This window comes from Vanrija albida, assembly GCF_041260175.1.
Source record: "Vanrija albida strain AlHP1 chromosome Unknown contig_5, whole genome shotgun sequence".
Classification (NCBI taxonomy): Eukaryota; Fungi; Basidiomycota; class Tremellomycetes; order Trichosporonales; family Trichosporonaceae; genus Vanrija; species Vanrija albida.
The window spans coordinates 330,220-349,104 of record NW_027191424.1 but is presented as its reverse complement, the minus strand read 5'-3'; the positions used below and the strand labels follow the sequence as shown (position 1 = coordinate 349,104).

Sequence of the window (18,885 nt, the reverse complement as noted above, 5' to 3'; positions counted from 1 at the left end):
GTCATCCAGCGTCGTCGTCATCAGCCCAGCGGGACAGCAGTTCGCACGAAGCACCCAACCCGCTTGTTTCATCTTCGCATCCACCTCACCATCCACCACCACCACAGACACCATGGCAGAGAAGTACCACAGACAGTACGACGAGTACAAGCGGCTCGGGGGGGTGGGTGCGGTGGGGGGCAAAGCTGACGGCAGGACGTGAGCCAGGGCAACCTGTCGCAGGAGCTGCTGTCCGACGCGATCGCGTATGGTGGGTGCTGGGCTGGGCCGGGGGGTGCTGTTGTCGTTGTTGGGGGGCAGGCTGACCCGCCAGAGGCCATCACGACGTACGCCGAGCGCGCGGGCGAGCCGGGCAAGCAGGACGCCGTGGTGGCCGAGATTGTCGACGGCATCACCGAGCGCGTGGGTGTGTGTCGCGGCGGGGCTGACAGACAGGAATTCATCGCCAACCAGATCGGGTGGCTCGACCGCAAGGCTGTGGCCGCGGCCGCGGCCAAGAAGACGAACGAGGGGATCGACAAGACCAAGTAGTGGATGCATGAGGGCTTGTGCCGGCTGGGGTGGGGCGGTTGGGTCATGCCTTAGGGAGGGGCTGCCCAGCTGCGAGCTGCCGCTGCTCGCTGCTAGCTGCCACCTGTATGGCCGCAGGCCGCACTCATGGCGAGGGCGGCGAGTCCAAGACGACACTGCGCGCGACCACGCGCCAGGCGGCCACGACTGACTGACCCACTCACACGGTGCGCACGTGTACCGGCCACCGTGCCCCGTGGCACCCATGATGGCACCTCCGCCACCACCGCTGCCCGCATCCCGCCCAAGACACGAGCGAGACCAACCTCGGCTGGGTGGGCCGTGGCGCCGAGCGTGGCTGTTGAGAACGTGCCGCGGCGTAGGCGGAGGTGGTGTCTGCAGAGAGGGGCGATGGATGCCACGTTGGTTCGGCGGAGCGGCAGCGCCGCCGCGTGGACGCTGGATGGTGCTTCGCGCTCCGCGCTGCCTCACTGACCGGTGCTGCTCAACCCCCGCGTCTGCATCGTCGCGGCCGCGACGCCGGAAGCCAGCCTGCGTTGATGACGTCACGAGATGGCATAGTGGAGAGCGAAGCACACGACGGCGACGCGACGCCTCACAATGTCGACGACGCGGGCGAGCATGCCACTTGCGCCCGTGGCGTGGCGGAGGAATCGGGGGCGGGGCGGGGCGGCGTCGACGCTGCCAGCACTGCGCCGAGGCGCACCCATCACTCGCTGTCGCCTGCGTGCTCTTGCTCATCAGCATGACTGTCACCAACGTCGATGCGAGCAGGCTCGACGACGACACGCACACACGCAGCGATTAGATTGCTCACCCCGTCGCGTCTATTTTTAGTGGCAGGGAAGCGCCGCGGGCAGGGCAGGGGTGCGTCGCGATCACGTCGGCGCGCACTGCCTCGTCGCCGTCGCCGCTGCGCATTGCCGCCCAGACTTTACTCCGTTCAGGCGCAGCGGCATCGGCAGAGGCATTAATGAGACGGGCCAAGCGAGGGCCACGCGACGCGCTGCTGCCGACCGCGCCGACCGACGCGCCGGCGCGCACAATTGGTGACACTGGTGCTGCGCTTCCCGATTTAGCTGCGCCGGGTGTAGGGAGTGTGGCTATTCTCGGCGTGCAGTGTCGCGCCTGGCTCTGGACTTGCTCGACGTGCACAGCAAGGAAAGGGCGTGGAGGACGTCGGCGGGTGTGTCGGCGGGCGTGTAGACGCCAGCGTCGCGCTGGCATACTTAAGCTGGTCTGCCCGTCTCGACGCCCAGCACCTCCTTCCTCATCTCAACCTCACCAACCACCCCCACCCACCCCCACACAATGGCCGACTTCCAGAGCTTTGAGCGCGCGGCGCAGAACTACGAGCAGTACGGCAACGTAGGTCCTCCTCCAAGAGACGCCGCTGACGCCCAGCCCGAGCACCCCGAGCACGAGGCCAGGCTGTCGCACGAGCTGATTGGCGGTGCTGCTGCGTTTGCCGCGGCCAAGGCGTGAGTACTGCCTGCGAGCGGAGCGAGCGGGGCGTGGGTGGGCGGGCGACGTCTTGCTCGCGCAGGGGGGGAGTGGGCGGGGAAGCCCATCCACGTGGAGCAGGCGGAGGGAAGGCCAGGAAGATAGGACCAAGCTTGACCACCACTCACACCCACCCCCAGTTACGAGAACCACCTCGCGGCCAACGGCCAGCCCCAGTCGCACGCGACGGCCAAGGCGCTGCTCGCTGGCTTTGCCGGCGCCTTCATCGACCGCGTACGTACCCGGTGCCCATCCCGTCGCCCGCACGCCCCGCTAACACCCCGCAGGAGTTTGAGACCAAGGGCCTCGACTTCCTCGACCGCGAGAAGGCCAAGCGCCACGCGATTGAGCAGGCCGAGGCGAGCGTCAACCCGGGGCAGTGGTAGCGTCCAAGCACTACGATGGGGTAGTGGGCAGCAGTAGGTAGTAGCGAGCAGCAGCAGGTAGCAGCGAGCATGCAGTTGTGCGTCGCGCAGTGGAGCGTGGCCAGGCGGGGTCCGTTGAGTCGAAGGCACGTGTCGCCGACGCCAGCATAGCCGCAGCTCGCCGCAGCAACCGAGACACAGCCGGACGCAGCCGAAGACACCGACAGCAGCGTGTGCACGCCTGCAGAGGGGGGGAAGAAGCTCGTATCGCCCAACGCTGGGGGGTAGAAGCAGGCCTCGCCGACGGCGACGGGCAGGCCGACTTTTTTTATCAGTGGTCCATGCCCGACGGCCGGCCGGTGTGGGCAGTGGCGTGCCTGGCCCCGGGGGGCAGATAGCGCCGTCATCGGTCGTCGTGTGTCGTGTCCACCGGCCTTGAGTGGCCTCGCTTTCTCATCGTGTGTCATCATGACTGATGGGGGGGGGGGGGGCTGGAGGTGCGGCGCGGCGTGCATAAAAGGCAGCGGGGGGGAGTGGCAGCTGACTTCACTCACTCGACTCACCTCCTCCCAGCAGCCCAGCAACCCCACCATGCCCGCCCTCCCGCCCTCCTCCCTCATCCTCGTCACCGGCGCCTCCGGCTTCATGGGCACGTGCGTCTCCCTCCCGTTGGCTAAGCCCATCCAGCCGCTGACCAGCCCAGCCACACGGTCGGTGCCCTCCTCGACGCCGGGTTCAGCGTGCGCGCGGCGGTCCGCAGCGCCGCAAAGGGCGAGCACCTGCGCTCCTCGTTCCCCCAGCACGCCTCGAGGATCAGCTACACCCTCGTGCCGGACATGAGCGTGCCGACGGCGTACGACGCGGCGGTGGTCGGCGCACAGGGCGTGGTGCACCTCGCCTCGCCGACCGACCTGGCCACACCCGGCGCGCCGAGCGTCATCGTCCAGCCCGCCGTCGACGGGGTCACGCACCTGCTCGCCTCGGTCGCCAAGTTCGCGCCGGGCGTGCAGCGTATCGTGCAGATGAGCTCTGTCGGCGCGGTGGCTACGGTCGGGAAGGGCGCCGTCCCCGAGCCCGTCACTTACACCGAGGCCGGTGAGTCGCCCCCCTCTCGCCGGCGCTGACCGGTAGACTGGAACACGGAAGCCCTCGACGTCTGCGAGCAGCAGGGCGCGGCCGCGGCCCCGAACTACAAGTACTCTGCCTCCAAGATTGCCGCCGAGCGCGCGTTCTGGGCCGGCGCCGCCCACGCCGCGTGGGACGGCGTCGCCCTCATCCCGACGTACTGCGTCGGCCCGCCGTCCGGCTTCGCGGCCGCCGGCGCCGTGTCCGGCCCCATCGCCATGGTCGTGCCCTTCCTCCAGGCGGGGATCCCGGACGCGGCCCTGGGCCAGTCGTTCGACAACTTTGTCGACGTGCGCGATGTTGCGGCGGCCATTGTCAGCTCGCTGCAGCTCCCAGGGGCCGCGGGCGAGCGCTTCATCCTCGGCGCCGACACGCTCTTCGGCAACGACTTTGCAGTGGTAAGTCGCACTGCGGTGGCGCGAGCTCACGCCCCAGGTCGCCGGCTCGCTGCAGGGCCTCGCCGACGGCGTTAACAAGGGCAACCCCGACCCCGCGTACCGCGCCTCCCTCGCCGCCAGCAGCGTCGTGTACGACGGCGCCAAGGCCGCGCGCGTGCTGGGCCTCGAGTACCGCCAGCGCGACCAGTCTATCCGCGAGACCTTTGACGCCATCCGCACGACCCTCGGCATCTAGCCTGAGACGCCGCAGCTATCACATGCACCGATGCCGAGGAGCCCGCGGCACGCCCACTCACCTGCTGACACCACCACGCTGACCCACGCTGCCACTGACCCACTCGCTGCCGCTGACCCACTCGCTGCCGCTGACCCACTCGCTGCCGCTGACCCGCCCCACTTGGCCTCCCTGCCACCCGCCGACGACGACCGACCCGTGTCACCGCCCCACTTCCGGCGCTATCGCCTATCTGTCCTCCGCCAGCCCGCCAGCCCGCCGCCGGCAGCGCTTATCTCGTCGTTATCGCCGTGCGCAAGATCCCGGGCCGCGCGCTAGCGGCCATCCATGCCCGCTTGCCGCGGCTCGCTCCTCTTTGCCTCTCGACGCCGCGGGGTGGTATGGGGTGCGCATCTGGCATGGGCGTGCGCGCGAGGCATGCTGGGCGGCGGGGCGGATCCGAGCCGGCGCCTGACGACGGACTTCGATACTGCTCAGTCACAAGAGCCACCCCACCACCGCCAACTGCCACTCCCCCGCCCCCGCCCACACTTGACATATTAAATTGCATTGGCCACACAGCCTACACGAGACATTTGTACTACCAAGACTAACTTAGACAGCACCACCACCGCCGGGCACGTACATGCCCGCACCGGCGTAGTCGCCACCAGCAACCTCCTTCTGGATAGGCGCCGAGGCCTTCTCGTCGCCGGCGACGCCGTGGGCGTAGCGCGACGTGGGCTTCCAGCCAGGCGAGTGGCGGGGCGAACCAACCTCCTCCATCATGCGGTCAACCTGCTCGAGGGTAAGACCCTTGGTCTCCCACACGAGGAAGTAGGCGTAGACGAAGCAGCAGGTGCAGAGGGCGCCCCACAGGAAGAAGACCTTGGAGCCGAGGTTGCCCTTGTCCTTGCCGACGAGGTAGGGGGTGATGACGGCGATGATGCAGTTCCAGAGCCAGTTGGACGCGGTCGAGAGACCAACACCGCGCGAGCGGATGGGGATGGGGAAGATCTCGCCAATGACGACCCACGCGCCGGGACCCCAGGTCGAGGCGAAGAAGAAGATGTAGATACAGATGAAGGCAATCTGGACCTTGGCGACGGTGGTGTCGTTGGGCTTGGCAGTGCCGATGATGCCGACAATGAACTCGCAGATAAGCATGCCGAGGGCACCCCAGATGAGCAGAGGGCGACGACCGAAGCGCTCAATGGTCCAGAACGACAGAGGGGTCGAGCAGACGTTGACGAGCGTGGTGATGAGCGAGATGAGGAAGGCGTTCTGGATGGTGCCGAGCGACTGGAAGAAGACGGTGCCGAAGTAGAAGATGAAGTTGACACCGGTCCACTGCTGCATCATCTGCATCGACGTGCCGAGGATGGTAAGGCGGAGGTTCGAGTTGGGGCGACGGAGACCACCGGTGAAGCAGGCCTTCCACGACGACCAGTACGTCTCCGAGGGGATGAGCTGCTTCTCGTACTCGTGGTTGGCGACAATCTCGGCGAGCTCCTCCTGGATGTAGGTCGAGTCCTCGGGCTGGCCGCGGATGCGGGCGAGGGCACTGGCAGCCTGGTCGGTACGGCCCTTCTTGACAAAGTAACGCGGCGACTCGGGCAGGAGGAAGAGACCACCGGCGAGGATGAGCGCCCAGGCGAACTGGATGGCAATGGGGATGCGGTACGAGCCAGTGTCGCGGCGGTTCTCGGTGGCGTAGTTGACACACGACGCCAGGAGCAGACCGATCGTGATGCAGAACTGGTAGCCCGAGACGAGGGCACCGCGCACCTTGCGGGGGGCGATCTCGGACATGTACAGGATGATGATTGCCGACACGAAACCGACACCGAAGCCGGCGACGAGACGGCCGGCCACGAGGAGCTGCCAGCCATGCGAGGCGACCTGGAGGATGATGCCGATGATGAAGATGCCACAGCCAGCAATGATGGTAGTGCGACGACCGACATAGTCGGCGAGGTCACCAGCAATGATAGCGCCGAAGAAGGTACCAGCCGAGAGGATCGAGACGATGAGCGAGTTGCGCGACGAGGGGAGGACAAACGCGTCCTTCTCCGCCTGCGAGGCGTTGGGGCCGGGGATAGGGAGGCCGGTGTAGAGCGAGATGACATACTTCATGCCAAGCACACCGCTGATGTAACCTGGAGCGTGTGAGCCACATGCCTCGGTGCCACTGGGCGGGGGGGGGGGGGGGCGCGGCTGTGGACGGTGGACGGAGGCTGATGGAAGCGAAGGGGGCGGGGTGGGCGGGGTGGGCGGGGTGTGGGCGGCGACGGGCATGCCTTGCAAGCGAGCAAGGTCCGATCTGTACGACCGCGCCCGACATTGCCGCTGCGGCGTAGCCGAGACCCCCACGTGAGACGCCAATACGTCAGGTGGGCGAGCCGGGCGAGCCGTCGCTGCCCACCCCTGCGACCCAGTCCCGCCCCGCCTACAGCCGTCCGCCCGAGATCTTGTCTCATGATGGAGCCGGTTTACCAGCCAAGCCAAGCCACTCACCAGAGTCGAAACCGAAGAAGATGCCACCGAACGAGGCAAAGGCGCAGGCCATGTAGGCCTTGAAGGTGACGGGGGCCTCGACGCGGTCATGGTCGACGTCGGTGGCCGGAGCGTGGGCGGCGATGTCTGATCCAGCAGAACCACCCACTGGGAGTGTGAGCGACAGCGAAGGGGGAAGGGGAGGGTGGCGGTGGGTTGGGTGAGGGGCAGTGGTGGCGGCGACGGTCGACGACCGACGGCCCACTACCCACTGCCCTCCCGGCCACACTCTACTCACTGTTGATTGATGTGGGGCTGGTAGTGTAGTTTAGTAGTGAGGGATGGAGCACGAGGGGGGCACCAGTCAGCAGACCAGGCTTTATATGTTCATGCACAACAGTGGCTGGCGCGAGGAAGGTCAGCAAGCGGGGCAAAACTGCGCTAGACGAGGTGCCGCCGCCGCCGCCGCGTCCGGGTCACCATTCCATTCCCGGACAGCAGGGCGCGGGGCAGGGGGGCACGGCAACAGGCAAAGCGTCGTCTCCATGCGTCAGTCAGCAGGCGGCAAGCGGCAAGGGAGCAGGAGCAGGACCAGGATCGAGGCATCACGCGGGGGACGAGGGCGGCATGTTTGCGGGCGAGGCGAGTGAGAAGGAAGGGTGGGGTGGCCCAGCGGCGCGCCGCTACACCCGAGTCACTCTGTCAGCTCTGTTGGGACCCCAGCCGTTAGCCCCGTCGTCTGACAAGTGAACATGTGGGCCGCCACCTGGGGCTCTTTGCGAGGTCAGCTGAGAGCCCGTCGGTTCGGGAGCGGAAGGTCGTCCCTGGGTTTGCTGGGCCAAGGCACGGCTGCAGCAGGCAACCTCGAGCCTTCTCCGCACACTTGGTCCGGTTCGACGCTTGCTTGCTTTCCTACTGGCTGGCTCCTGCCCTCTCTCGACGTCTTTTTCCCCGATCGGCCTGCCCAGACAAGAGTCGAGGAATACGAAAATAGTGGGCAGAGGGGGGAAACCCTGTGAGAGTTTGGCGAGTTGCCGCAGACCACCCCGGTCACTTTTGACGCGGCGACATTCAACCCGAGGTCCTATTCAAGAATCCCAAATCGAGACGACCGACGCGACGCCACAGCGGCGAGCGCTTGCGGCAGACTGAAGCCAGCGCCGTAAACAACGGCGCAGGCGCCAGCCGCATCGGGCGACCGCAGCAGGCAGCGAGCGCGACTCAGCGATCACACGCACCACACACCCGAGGCACCAAACACTGTCGCATCGTCGCACAAGTGACCACCCCGCATGCAGCCAGCCGAGCTCTACAACATACCGATTGTTCACGTGCCGCGCGACCGAACTAAAAAATGACAAGAGACGAGGCGCGAGGCGAGCGAGCCGCAAAGAAGTCGCGCATGACAGTTGTCGCCCGCCCCTGAACACAACCCGAACGCGGACACCCCTTCGTCGTCAGCCGTCGTCGTCGTCCTTCTCTTGGCTCTTCCCCTCTCTGCCCGCGCAACCCGTGTCAGCAAGCGAGAGCGCTGCATTCCAGGGCGATAGTCGGCAGATCGATGGCCACACGTGAATCTCAGGGGGCGGGGGAGGGGAAGGGCAAACAGGGAGCGGCTGCAGCCGGCTAGCACATGTCCACTCTGCTGCGATTTGGCATACGCTGCGCGCCGCAGGCTATTTCCACACGCAGGCCGCACCGCGGTGGACGCCGGAACACAAAGGGGGGCCGCGGCGCACCGGACCATGGCGGCGGAGCACGCCCGCGCCCCGCGCCGCTGCGCGCTCCCCGCTGACCGAGCTCCCCGCCCCCTCCGCTGCCCCCTTGGGCTCCGTTGTCCCCGGTATCCCCGGGGTCGTGGGTCGCGGCGAATGCAGAGTGCGAGGATGCACGCGAGCACCCTCGGAGCGACGCAAGCGAGCGTCGGCGGCGTCGACGGCGCGCGGTGAGGTCAGCAGGCGGCGTGGGTCGGCGTGCTGCGTCGCAGCGCGGTGAGGTCAGCAAGGGCACTCCGCGTCGAGGTCAGCATTCGGTGAGGGTCGTGTGAGGTCAGCGCGTCAGCACTGTGTGGACGCGGCGCCACGCCGTTGCGAGTCGGTGGGCGTGGGCGTGGACATGGCCGTGCCCGTGGACGGGGACGTGGATGTGGGCGTGGCCGTGGCCGAGCGCGGCGCCACCCCGCCAGCCCGACCGGCCGACCCACTCGCCCGACGCTGCCGCAGCGCACCCCGCAACCCGCAACCCGGGTCAGCGAGCCCCGACGCACAGGAAGCAGGCGGGGACGGCCGCAGCGCACCCGACACGCCTGCTCGCGTCCGCGCAGTTTCAGCGCTGTGGCGGCGGCGGTGGCGGCGGCGGCGGCGGCAGTTGGGCTGGCTGACGCGGATCGACGACGAGGCGGGCGAGGTTGCCTTTGCTGCCGCGGATTGCGGCATCTCTTGCACCCGACCAGCTCGGGCCAAGCGCCGTTCTGAGCTGAGCTGAGCAGCGCAGAGCAGGGCAGAACTAAGCAGAGCAGAGCAGCTCAGCTCGCGCAGGCAGATCTCATCTTCCCACTTACGCAACGTATCCCGCGAGATTCACGCGACATTGCTGCGCCTCGCTTCACTGGATCACTGGCTGGGGCCGCATTCCCCCCCTCCCCAACCCCAACAGGTTTGGGGCAGATAAGATGCGGCAGCGATGACGCCTTGGGCAGCCGCGACCCGCGTCAATGATAATGCGTTCATTGACGACGTCGTCGAATTGGACCCCGCAGTCTTGCTCAATTGCTGGGGCCTCATTCGTCAACCACCCCAGACGCGCTCGTTCGAGCTGTGCCCCAGACGCGCTGTCCTCCAGCCGTGTGTGCCCCAGACACGCACAATTACAGTTAGAGCCCCAAACGCGCTCGCGACAGAACAGGACGTTGGGGCAGCGCTAGTCGCGCTATCGCCTGCCCACCGGGCCCGGACTCGTCTCCTCCGTCCGTCCCCAGCCCGCCCCCTCCTCCACCACACACTCGAGCTACACAGACCAAGACAGCCTCGAGCTACTCCGAGACGACGACGCGTGACGCCAGGCCCATGCCCACCGCCGAGGTCATGTGCTCGACGCGTGTCACGCCGAGGAACGCGGCATGGCTGGGCTGTCGCCGTGTTGCGGGCTGCCCCTCGCCCTGTCACTCTGCTCCGGCGTGGTGCTGTCGTCAAGGTAGCTCGAGCTCGTAGCGGCCAGTGAGCAAGCGTGAGCAAGTGAGCCACCGCGCACGTCACGATGAGTTGGACGAGGAACGCACCCATCCTCCCCACGCCCGTACCTCACCCCGCAGTGTCTCAAGTGTCGTCCAGCGGGCCCCGTGTAGATCACGCCTCGGCAACCCCCACTCCCTCGGCGCACACAGCACCACGGGGCCCATATCCGCTGTACATCTATGCTACAACAGGCGCCGGCGCGCGCCGCCGCGTTACCCCGCCGTCAACACGCCGCGCAGGGAGTGCCGACGCGGGGCGGACCCCGCTCCGCTCGATCCAACCCGCCGCCTCGCCGACCCCTAGGCGTACCCCCCCTCCCTACACCCCCTCGGTGCCCCGCTCGCGCTCGCGCTGGCGGCGGAGCGCACCCATGCGCCGCATGAGCCCTTCGATCGCCTCGGCGTCCTGGCCCTCCTCCATGGCACGCTCAAACGCGTCGATAATGTCGCGGTACTGCGACTCGGGCGCCGGCTCGTTCGTGTCGCGCAGGTACAAGTATCGCGCGCGCAGCAGCATCTTGATGAGCTCAAACGACGATCTGCGATACCACCCGCTGTGGGGCTGGGCATCAGCACGACACCTGCACCGTTCACTTACATCACACGTGTCGTGCAGGCTCATCGGGTCGTAGATCCACGGCAGGATGACCGGGTCGACAATGTCAATCAGCTGGTAGTCGGGCTTGTTGCGGTGCAGCTCCTGGCCGTCGAAGCCGTAGCTCTTGCTGTTGTCGTCAGCACAGCCGTGGCATTCCCACTCACGCCTTGTCAATAGGCGGACGCAGGCCCTCGGCAATGCGCCGGTCCTGCTCCGTCTCCCACCAGAACGACGGGCGCTTGGATTCCTCCTCGTCAACCTCTTCGGGCGGCGCGTTGAGTACATTGTTCCTGCCGCGCTTGACGTCGAGGTAGATGTACACGCGTTGGTATCTGGCGGGTCAGCTTGCGGTGTCCAAAAAGCCGTGTCTAGCTCACTTGTGTGCCGCGGGGTCGTTGCAAGGGTCGTAGCCCCAGCGGACGAGCGTCTTCCAGTACGGCCCGGCTCCGTAGGTGAATGCGACCGCTGGGAGGTACATTTTGTTACTGCAGAGTGAGCTGAATTCTTCTCGGCGGCTACCCACCTCTCGATCTCGTATCGATCGGCGTCAGAGAACTGGGCTAACAGGCTGTAGCGCATCCACACCGGCCGCTCATTGAACAGCTACGCGAGTCAGAACATGACCCAACGCCACACCCACCTCGTGAAGGCGGTCGAGGATCCGCTTGTCGAGCTTGGACAGATGCTGGCGGATACCCTCCTCAGGCTCAGTGGGAACGGGGTGCGACGAGCCAATGGTGACCATTGCCCAGCCGCTCTTGCGCGACTTGTTGACCAGGCGGTCCCTGTACGCTCCCGTCTCGTCGTCCCAGACCCTCTCAACGACAGCGTGCGAGCTGTTGCGGTATCTGCGATGTGTTAGAGCCATAGGTGGAGACAACCCACGTGAAGCTCGGCGGCAAGTGACGGTTGCTTGCGACTGGTGTCGGCTGCAGCTCGAGCAGGGATCGGAATGGGAACGCCGGCGCCTCTCCATCCTCGCCTGGTGCTGTTGGCGCGATGAACTCCTCGTCGAGCCCAGGGAACTTGTACGACAGAATCGTGTGGTCTGTACGTTAGTACCGCGCAAACGATCAAGTCTCACAGTCCAGCTCGTCCAGCGCTTGCGTGAGCTCGGCGATTGAAGTGTCCTTGTTTGGCGTGAACTGGTAGTCCGCCATTGCTGCGACGTGAGCTGCCGAGCCACCTTCCTCGACCTACACCTGAACCGCACAGTCTGGGGTATGGACCCAATGACATCGACAGTGAAGACGCCTTCCCCGCCTGGCGGTTGCGTCTGCCCCGGGAGCGCCTTCTTCCTCCGCTTGGTGAGCCTGACGAGCATCTTCTGGCTCGCGACGCGCGTGCCGCGCACCGGGACGGCTGAGCGTTCAGCTTCGGGACCTGCGCCGCGGTAGCGCATCTCGAGCTGGCGTGCATCGGCAATGTTGGCGTTGAAGCACTCCTCAATGTCGAGCGGCCGGATGACATTGTGGATCAGGTCGGGGTAGGCTACTGGCCCGGGGTACTCGATTGATCGGTAGGTTGCTCGAGGGAGCGGCTTCTCCCCCCATGATGTTGTTGGCAGGGACTGAGTCGAGGGCCCTGCGGTCGCATTGTCGTCGCTGTCGACTGCATCGTCGACTGCTGGAGGTGACGAGTGGCCATTCTCGTCTTCGTCCATGACGGGCTGGCTATTATTGTTATGGTGGGTGGGTTTGTGTGAATGATGTCAACACAAATGCCAAGAGTGGAATGCGGCGGGCGGGAAAAGTCATTCCAGCGCTAATCACGACGCGGCGACTTTTGTATTGTGACTTTGAAATTGCCCTTACTGACAACTACCCCGACAACACCACGACCACCACACTTGCAACACCTACTTGGGCCTTTTTCACCCCACACCCATTCCACTTCAGCGACACTCTACTCGCACGCATCAATCCATCCACTGCATCCATTAAGAGTGCTACACTGTCCCCCTCGGGGGCTACCCAGCGACACCAACCTTGCCTGCATAAAACGCCTTGAAAAGCGGCATTTCACCGCCCCGCCTAGCGGTGGCTCTGGCCCATTATGAAGGTGCGTAGGGTCGCCGACCGCCCGCCCAGCCAGCCAGGCGGCCAGCACCCGCACACCCAGGCAGGCTCCCTCCTGGTGCTACTGCTGGCTGCTGGGTGCAAGCTGCCGCCCCCCTCCCTCACGCCCCGTCCACAACGCTGATCGATGCATCCACCACACACAGTACCTCCTAGGGTACCTCGAGGGCATATCCGATGCACCCAGCCTCTCGGATCCCGACTTTCAGCAACTGTTGGTCGACGTACAGGCCTCAAAGGTGAGTCCTGCCCATCGCGTCTCCCCGCGAAAAGAGTACCCGAATCTCCACCCACAAGGGCCATTGCGGTCGTCTGAGCTGACACTTTTGGGCCTTGCATCAACCATCCGCGCTTCAAACATGCTTGTGCTCGCCTGTAATGCGTACAGCCCCACACCAAGTCGTCCGATGCGTTCTACGAATCAATGGAAAGGATTGTCAACGACTTGAGGAGCACCGTGAGTCGCCAGTACCAGTGCCGAGGCGCCATGTTGACAAGTTGCAGCCTGAAGCAGCGGCCTTCCTCAAGCCCGTGTCCAAGCGCGATGCGCCAGATTACTACCAGTGTGAGTAGGGCTGGGCTGGGCTGTTCCCCAGCAGCTCGCTCACACCCCTGCAGACATTACAAAGCCCATGGACCTGTCGACAGTGCTCCGCAATGTCAAGACTCACAAGTACAAGTCCAAGGCCGAGTTTGCCACGGATCTCGACCTGATCTGGCAGAACTGTCTGACATACAACACGACAATGGTGGGTGCTACGGCTGGGGGCCGTGCTGATTAGCCAGAACCACCCCCTTCGCTCTGTTGCACAGTACATGAGGCAGAAGACGGACCACCAACTGAGCGTGTTGCACGACCGCGATGAGAAGGGGCACAACCCGCTGCTGGCGCTCCTGGCAGCGTCGGGGGCCCCTGCAGAGCTTCAGCGGGCAGTGTCCCAGCAGCCAAGTGTCGGTGCGCCAACGACTGCCGCCGAGGACGAGGATGCTGCAGGCGAAAGCGACGACGCCATGGGCGAAGACGACGACACTGCGCGACCAGGCAACGAGCAGACTCCAGCTCCGGGACAAGATGACCCAAATGGGAGGGCGACCCCAGCAGTCGATGCTAGCCGAGATGGACGGGCGACTAGCGTCGGATCGGCTCTTGGGGAGCGGCGCGTGAATGGGCGAGTGAATGGGGAGAAGCAGAGTGTAAGTGCAAAGTCGCGAGTTCTGTGCTGACCTTGCAGCCCCCGCCATTTCGACCCAATCTCCAGGCCAACCTGGAGCTCACACCCGCACTGATCCGAACGCCCTACACCATGACCCACTTCCAGCCCGTTTCCCTCAACACACCAGGCCCGTCCTTTTCCGACAAGGGAATGGCCCGCGAGATCCTCTATGGCAACGCACCGCCCACATGGTACCCAGTGTCTGTGACGACCGATGACGAAGATACAAAGTTGGAGGGGTACTGGTGGGGTGTCACCGGCAAGGACGAGGCGTACGTCTCGGGCCTCCCTGTGGTTCCAGGCATGGTCCAAGGGCCTTCGTCGAAGCGGAAACGCATCTCGCAGCGACGCGGTTCCATGTCGCCAAAGCAGCAGCAGCCCAATGGCACAGCTCGGCGACCACGGTCCGATTCAGAACCGCCACCATTGGTCCCCTCCAAGCCAGTGTCCTTGGAGAGGCTGGTCCACAAGTCGATCGACTCGCTGTCCGAGACGCGCCGGACGATGAACCTGATCCAGGAGTGGCAGCGATTCGAGATTGAGGGAGGGCCACCGCCTCCGCCATTGGAGCCACCAGACGTGGAGCGGAAACGAAAAGCCGACGAGCAAGCCGATTTCAAGTGCAAGCGGAAAGAGGCTCGCGTCGAGGCCAACAAGCGGAGGAAGATTGGTGGGGAGGTTGGCGAGGAGGAGGCGACATTGTCCCTTAAGAGGGCGGTCGCTGGTATGCTCGCGCACGCTGGTTTTGAGGGTATGTCTCGAAGGCGCCTGCAGTTGCTTACACCCAGGGGCCAACGAAATCCCGCTCGACATGTTCACGCGCGTAGCGAGCGACTACCTGCGCAACATGGGCCGCACCTTCCGCCTGCTGATAGATGGGTTCTCGCACAAGATGGACACTGAGGAGATGGTGCTGCATGCGCTGCACGAGAACGGTCAGGTGGAGTTGCGCGACCTCGAATCGCACATGAAGGACGACATCCAGCGCGACGCGGCCAAGATTGCCGAGACACAACGCAAGGTCAAGCAGGCGTACAAGGAGGTGACGACGGGGCCGGTCATCCAGGACGACATGTTGTTTGCGGCCGACGGCGACATGCTGCGACAGTGGGTAGTGGTGTGGGGATGCGTGCTGATATGCAGTGGCGACTTTGCCGAAGACCTGGGCGAGGACTTCCTTGGTCTGCGCGAGCTCGGAATCGACCGCGAGTTTGGCCTCAACTCGCTCAGCGTGCCCAAGGCGCTGTTCTTTGGTCGGCGTGGACGTGGCAACGAGCAGGCTGCGGCGCTTACAGAAGACGCCCCCGACTACGCCCCGCCGCCGCCGTTCATCCCGCTCAACGTCAACACGTACAAGCAGCATGTGCCGGCGCTGATGCACGCGTTCTATGCGCAGCGCCTGGAGAAGGGCCTGGGCTTGGACGCGGACGATGTGTTCGACACTGTGCACGCGACCATCGGCCCGCTGGGCCAGATTGTGCAAAAGTCTGCGGCGGCTTCGGCGCCGAAGAAGAGCCAGGTGAAGAAGGACGCGGCGGCCAACGGGGACGACAAGAAGGAGAAGAAGTCGGCGAAGAAGACTGGGTGAGTGGGGCTTGGAGTGGGGCAGTGCTGATGTTAGCCAACCGGGTGTCGGCAAGGGCAACTGGATCAGACCGTCCAAGGAGGAGAGAGAGCGGCGCGCGGCGGAGAAGAAGGCGCATCTGGAGAAGATGCGGGCGGCGCGGGATGGGGAGGGGGGTGCGAGCGCCAGCGCGCCTGCGACGACGGCGGGTGACGAGGAGGATGCTCAGGGCGAGGACGAGTAGGCGTGGTGCTAGTGTTGAGATTAAGAGTAGCTAGAGGTTACAGTTGTCTTGAGATATATGTGAGACCTGGCGAGGGCGGCGTAGCTGGGGGGCAAGCTGGGGGGTGGGATAAGAGTTGCGGGGGGGAGGTCGAGTCGCAGCTGTTATGCAGGCCGACTCGGTCAGATGTCAGTGGTGTTGCAGTTGCGCGTCAGCCGGAGCCGCCCGGCACGCCGGCGCACGCCTGCTCTATCAAACCCAGTTACATAGTGTGTTACAGAGGAGGCGATGGGCGCGGGGTGCTGGGGGCTGGCGGTGAGGCCTAGGGCCGTTTTGTGTGTGTCGTGCTGTCTTGCTGTAGTGGAGTCGGGCGTGGGATCGGCATCGAGCATTGGGGGGCATGCTACCGCTCAAAAGTCGAGCGGCGCGCGGTCAACCTCGACGCCGTTGACGGGCGCGTCGGTAACCTTTGTCCCGCTCACGTCGACGCTGCCGCCAAACCTAGCGACCACGTCCTCGACCCCGCGCTGGCGGTTGTCGGGCGCCGTCTTGCCCGACGCGCGCTCGGCCTCGGCGGGCGTGTAGGCGCCCGCCTTGAGCTCCTTGAGGCGGCGCTTGTGCACCTTGCTCTTGGTGTGCGTGTTGAGCGCGACTTGGGTCTCGTAGTACTTTGCGCATTCGAGGCAGTACTGAGGCGTCAGCGGAGCGAAGCGACGCTGGCGCCGAAGGCCGAGCGCAGCGAGGCGTTGCCATGGGCGAGCGCAGCGAGCCCTGGTGACGATAGAGAGCGCGGCGAGCCCCAGAGATGGGGAGAGCGGTGACACTCGAGCGGACGACGACTCGCGGCTGACGCTCGAGCTCGCCGTGGCCCAGAGCCCAGTCTACATCACCCGCTCGCTCGCTGCGCTCGCTCGAGACAACAGAGACCCAGCCTCGCCGCTCGCTGCGCTCGCGGCTCGCGGCAACGGTCTCACCTGCCCGCTTCGCATGCAGGTTCGGCACACTCACATACTGCCCCAGTCCCGGCTTCTCCTCGTCAATCGGCTGCACCTGCAGCTTCTTCTTATGGTACAGCAGGTCGTCCTGCACCTGGTCGAGGTCCTTTGTGCGGTCGCGCGTGCGCGCGGCGCGGTGCACGTCGCGGCGGGCGTGGTGGGTGCGGCTTCTGCGGAGGCGGCCCATGGTGTGGTGTTGGTGGTGGGAGGACGGTCGAGCAGAGTTGCAAGTCGAGTGGCAAGTGGCGGCGACGCTGGGCGGAAGAAATTTGGCGTGCCTGGAAAAAATGACGCGGGCGGGCTGGCTTGTTTGTGTCGCACACACGCCCGCGACGACACCGAGCTTGGCGCGTCGTGAGTGAGACACGGCGGGGCGAGACGGAGCATGCATGCGTCGAGGACGCCATGCATGCTGCACGTCGCATGCAGGCCGAGGCGGCACGCTCGCCCGGGCTCACACCCCCCACGCCGATGCCGAGGTGGTGCGTGCTGCCAGCTTGCCAGTGCCACCTACCCGCCGCGCGCCCGCGCCCGCGCCCGGCGGCCGACCGCGTCGCCTTTTTCCCTATCTCGGCCCACTCTTTACCCACAACCCATCGAGCTGACTTGACTCTTGTGCATTCCATTGTCCCCCTCGTCGTCTCACTCCTCTCCGTCTCAGCCACGACACGACCCGCAACGACCTGCGACCTCGTCGACGGACGCACCCGACTGACTCTTGACAGTGCACGCCCCCTCACCCCCGTCACGTCCCACGTCCCGCACGGAACCAACCCATCCCAGCCAAGCGTCTCACGATCGACGCGCGTGGGCACACCACCTACCACCGACTACTTAGGCCCGAGTTGACAACACCTTGCCTCCCTCCCACCCCCCACCATGCTGCCCTTCCCCACCGCCATCCTCGACTACCTGCCGTCCTTTAACGAGGCGCGCAACTCGACGCTGCTCGCCGCCATGGCGCCGGCGGCGGCCAACCCGCCATTCTACCACACGACGCGGCCGCACATCTTCGACTTTATCAGCGACAGGTACCTCGCGCTCGCGGCCCCCGTCCTCGTGTACTGGGTGCTCAGCACCGTCTTCCACGCGCTCGACACGCTCGAGCTCCCGTACTTTGAGGCGCGCAGGATACACGACAGCGCAGAGACAAAGGCAAAGAACCGCGCAGGGTTTTGGCAGGTCATCCGCGCCGTGCTCTTCCAGCAGTTTATCCAGACGCTCGTCGGCCTCCTCTGGGTCGACAGCGACGACGAGATCCTCGCGCACCAGGTCAACGTCGACCACGTCGCTGCTATGCGGTTTATCACGCCCCGCGTCGCCGATCTCGTCCTGCTCCTCGTCGGGCCAAAGTACGGCGTCAAGCTGCTCGAGAGCCGCGGACACGAGATTGTCAACTGGGTCTACTGGTGGGGCATTCCGATTGTGCAGATGTTTGCGGGCTTGTGAGTGTGTGTGCCGTGGGCAGGCGGCAGCCTGCCTGTCTGCTGCTTGCCCAGCTCGTTTCCTTCTCCTGCCTCGACCGCTCGCTGACGCTCGCTCCCCCTCAGCTGCATCATCGACACCTGGCAGTACTTCCTCCACCGCGCAATGCACACGTACCCGACCCTCTACCGCCAGTTCCACAGCCACCACCACCGGCTCTACGTGCCGTTCGCCTTTGGCGCCCTCTACAACCACCCGGTCGAGGGCTTCCTGCTCGACACGCTCGGCGCCGCCATCGCCGAGCTGCTCACCTTCATGACGGTGCGCCAGGCCATCCTGCTCTTCACCCTCTCGACGTGGAAGACGGTCGACGACCACTGCGGCTACAAGCTGTGGTGGGACCCGTGCCAGCTCTTCTTCGCCAACAATGCAGACTACCACGACATCCACCACCAGAGCTACGGCATCAAGGCCAATTTCGCCCAGCCCTTCTTCACAAACTGGGACTACCTCCTCGGCACGCAGATGACGCGCGCGCAGGCCGACGCTAGGCGGAGTCGGCCGGCAAAGGACGAGTAGACGTCGACCCGAGCCAGCCCGTGCCTTTCCCAGACCAGACCCACCATGCCACATCTGTACAACAACGCCATAATCGATACCGCAGTACAGTTACCCACTCCTCATAGTCGATGCAGCCCTGTCTATAATCCCACACGCGCGCGCGCACACACACACACACACACACACACGCGCGCACGCACGGGCGCCGGCCGCCGACGAGGACGCGCGGTGGCCGGCAGACGCCGGCAGACAGCCGCGACGGTCGGTGCGGTGGCGCTGGCGCTGGCGCCACTCGTACGCGTAAGCAGCGAGCATGGGACATGGCATGGACACTGGGCAGTGTCTGCAACCCAACGCCAAGTG

At 65.3% G+C, this 18,885-nt stretch overlaps 8 protein-coding genes across 8 annotated transcripts; 5 read left to right on the top strand and 3 right to left on the bottom strand.

The window, feature by feature from the left end:
- Positions 1–112: 112 nt before the first annotated feature.
- On the top strand, positions 113–531 carry Q8F55_006243 (uncharacterized protein; the record flags this gene model as incomplete). Its single annotated transcript, XM_069354707.1, has 4 exons — positions 113–163; positions 196–250; positions 314–402; positions 436–531. The coding sequence occupies 4 exons, from the start codon at positions 113–115 to the stop codon at positions 529–531; spliced, it is 291 nt and encodes a 96-aa protein (XP_069206778.1).
- Positions 532–1,842: 1,311 nt separating this feature from the next.
- On the top strand, positions 1,843–2,420 carry Q8F55_006242 (uncharacterized protein; the record flags this gene model as incomplete). Its single annotated transcript, XM_069354706.1, has 3 exons — positions 1,843–2,012; positions 2,175–2,268; positions 2,322–2,420. The coding sequence occupies 3 exons, from the start codon at positions 1,843–1,845 to the stop codon at positions 2,418–2,420; spliced, it is 363 nt and encodes a 120-aa protein (XP_069206777.1).
- A 570-nt stretch (positions 2,421–2,990) lies between these two features.
- Positions 2,991–4,157, top strand: Q8F55_006241 (uncharacterized protein; the record flags this gene model as incomplete). Its single annotated transcript, XM_069354705.1, has 4 exons — positions 2,991–3,052; positions 3,103–3,494; positions 3,531–3,922; positions 3,960–4,157. 4 exons carry the CDS (start codon positions 2,991–2,993, stop codon positions 4,155–4,157), a joined length of 1,044 nt encoding a protein of 347 aa, XP_069206776.1.
- A 594-nt stretch (positions 4,158–4,751) lies between these two features.
- Positions 4,752–7,261, bottom strand: Q8F55_006240 (uncharacterized protein; the record flags this gene model as incomplete). The annotated part of the gene is made up of 4 exons (XM_069354704.1): positions 4,752–6,295; positions 6,654–6,800; positions 6,931–6,947; positions 7,242–7,261. 4 exons carry the CDS (start codon positions 7,259–7,261, stop codon positions 4,752–4,754), a joined length of 1,728 nt encoding a protein of 575 aa, XP_069206775.1.
- A 2,922-nt stretch (positions 7,262–10,183) lies between these two features.
- On the bottom strand, positions 10,184–12,125 carry TFC1 (tau 95 subunit of transcription factor TFIIIC; the record flags this gene model as incomplete). Its single annotated transcript, XM_069354703.1, has 8 exons — positions 10,184–10,589; positions 10,627–10,794; positions 10,840–10,947; positions 10,986–11,065; positions 11,103–11,310; positions 11,348–11,510; positions 11,547–11,624; positions 11,663–12,125. 8 exons carry the CDS (start codon positions 12,123–12,125, stop codon positions 10,184–10,186), a joined length of 1,674 nt encoding a protein of 557 aa, XP_069206774.1.
- Positions 12,126–12,517: 392 nt separating this feature from the next.
- SPT7 (Transcriptional activator spt7) lies at positions 12,518–15,562 on the top strand (the record flags this gene model as incomplete). Its single annotated transcript, XM_069354702.1, has 10 exons — positions 12,518–12,523; positions 12,687–12,779; positions 12,929–12,997; positions 13,045–13,105; positions 13,159–13,289; positions 13,327–13,734; positions 13,773–14,505; positions 14,543–14,861; positions 14,898–15,338; positions 15,376–15,562. 10 exons carry the CDS (start codon positions 12,518–12,520, stop codon positions 15,560–15,562), a joined length of 2,448 nt encoding a protein of 815 aa, XP_069206773.1.
- A 389-nt stretch (positions 15,563–15,951) lies between these two features.
- Positions 15,952–16,723, bottom strand: Q8F55_006237 (uncharacterized protein; the record flags this gene model as incomplete). The annotated part of the gene is made up of 2 exons (XM_069354701.1): positions 15,952–16,230; positions 16,550–16,723. 2 exons carry the CDS (start codon positions 16,721–16,723, stop codon positions 15,952–15,954), a joined length of 453 nt encoding a protein of 150 aa, XP_069206772.1.
- A 692-nt stretch (positions 16,724–17,415) lies between these two features.
- SUR2 (Sphingolipid C4-hydroxylase sur2) lies at positions 17,416–18,540 on the top strand (the record flags this gene model as incomplete). The annotated part of the gene is made up of 2 exons (XM_069354700.1): positions 17,416–17,981; positions 18,087–18,540. The coding sequence occupies 2 exons, from the start codon at positions 17,416–17,418 to the stop codon at positions 18,538–18,540; spliced, it is 1,020 nt and encodes a 339-aa protein (XP_069206771.1).
- Positions 18,541–18,885: the final 345 nt, after the last annotated feature.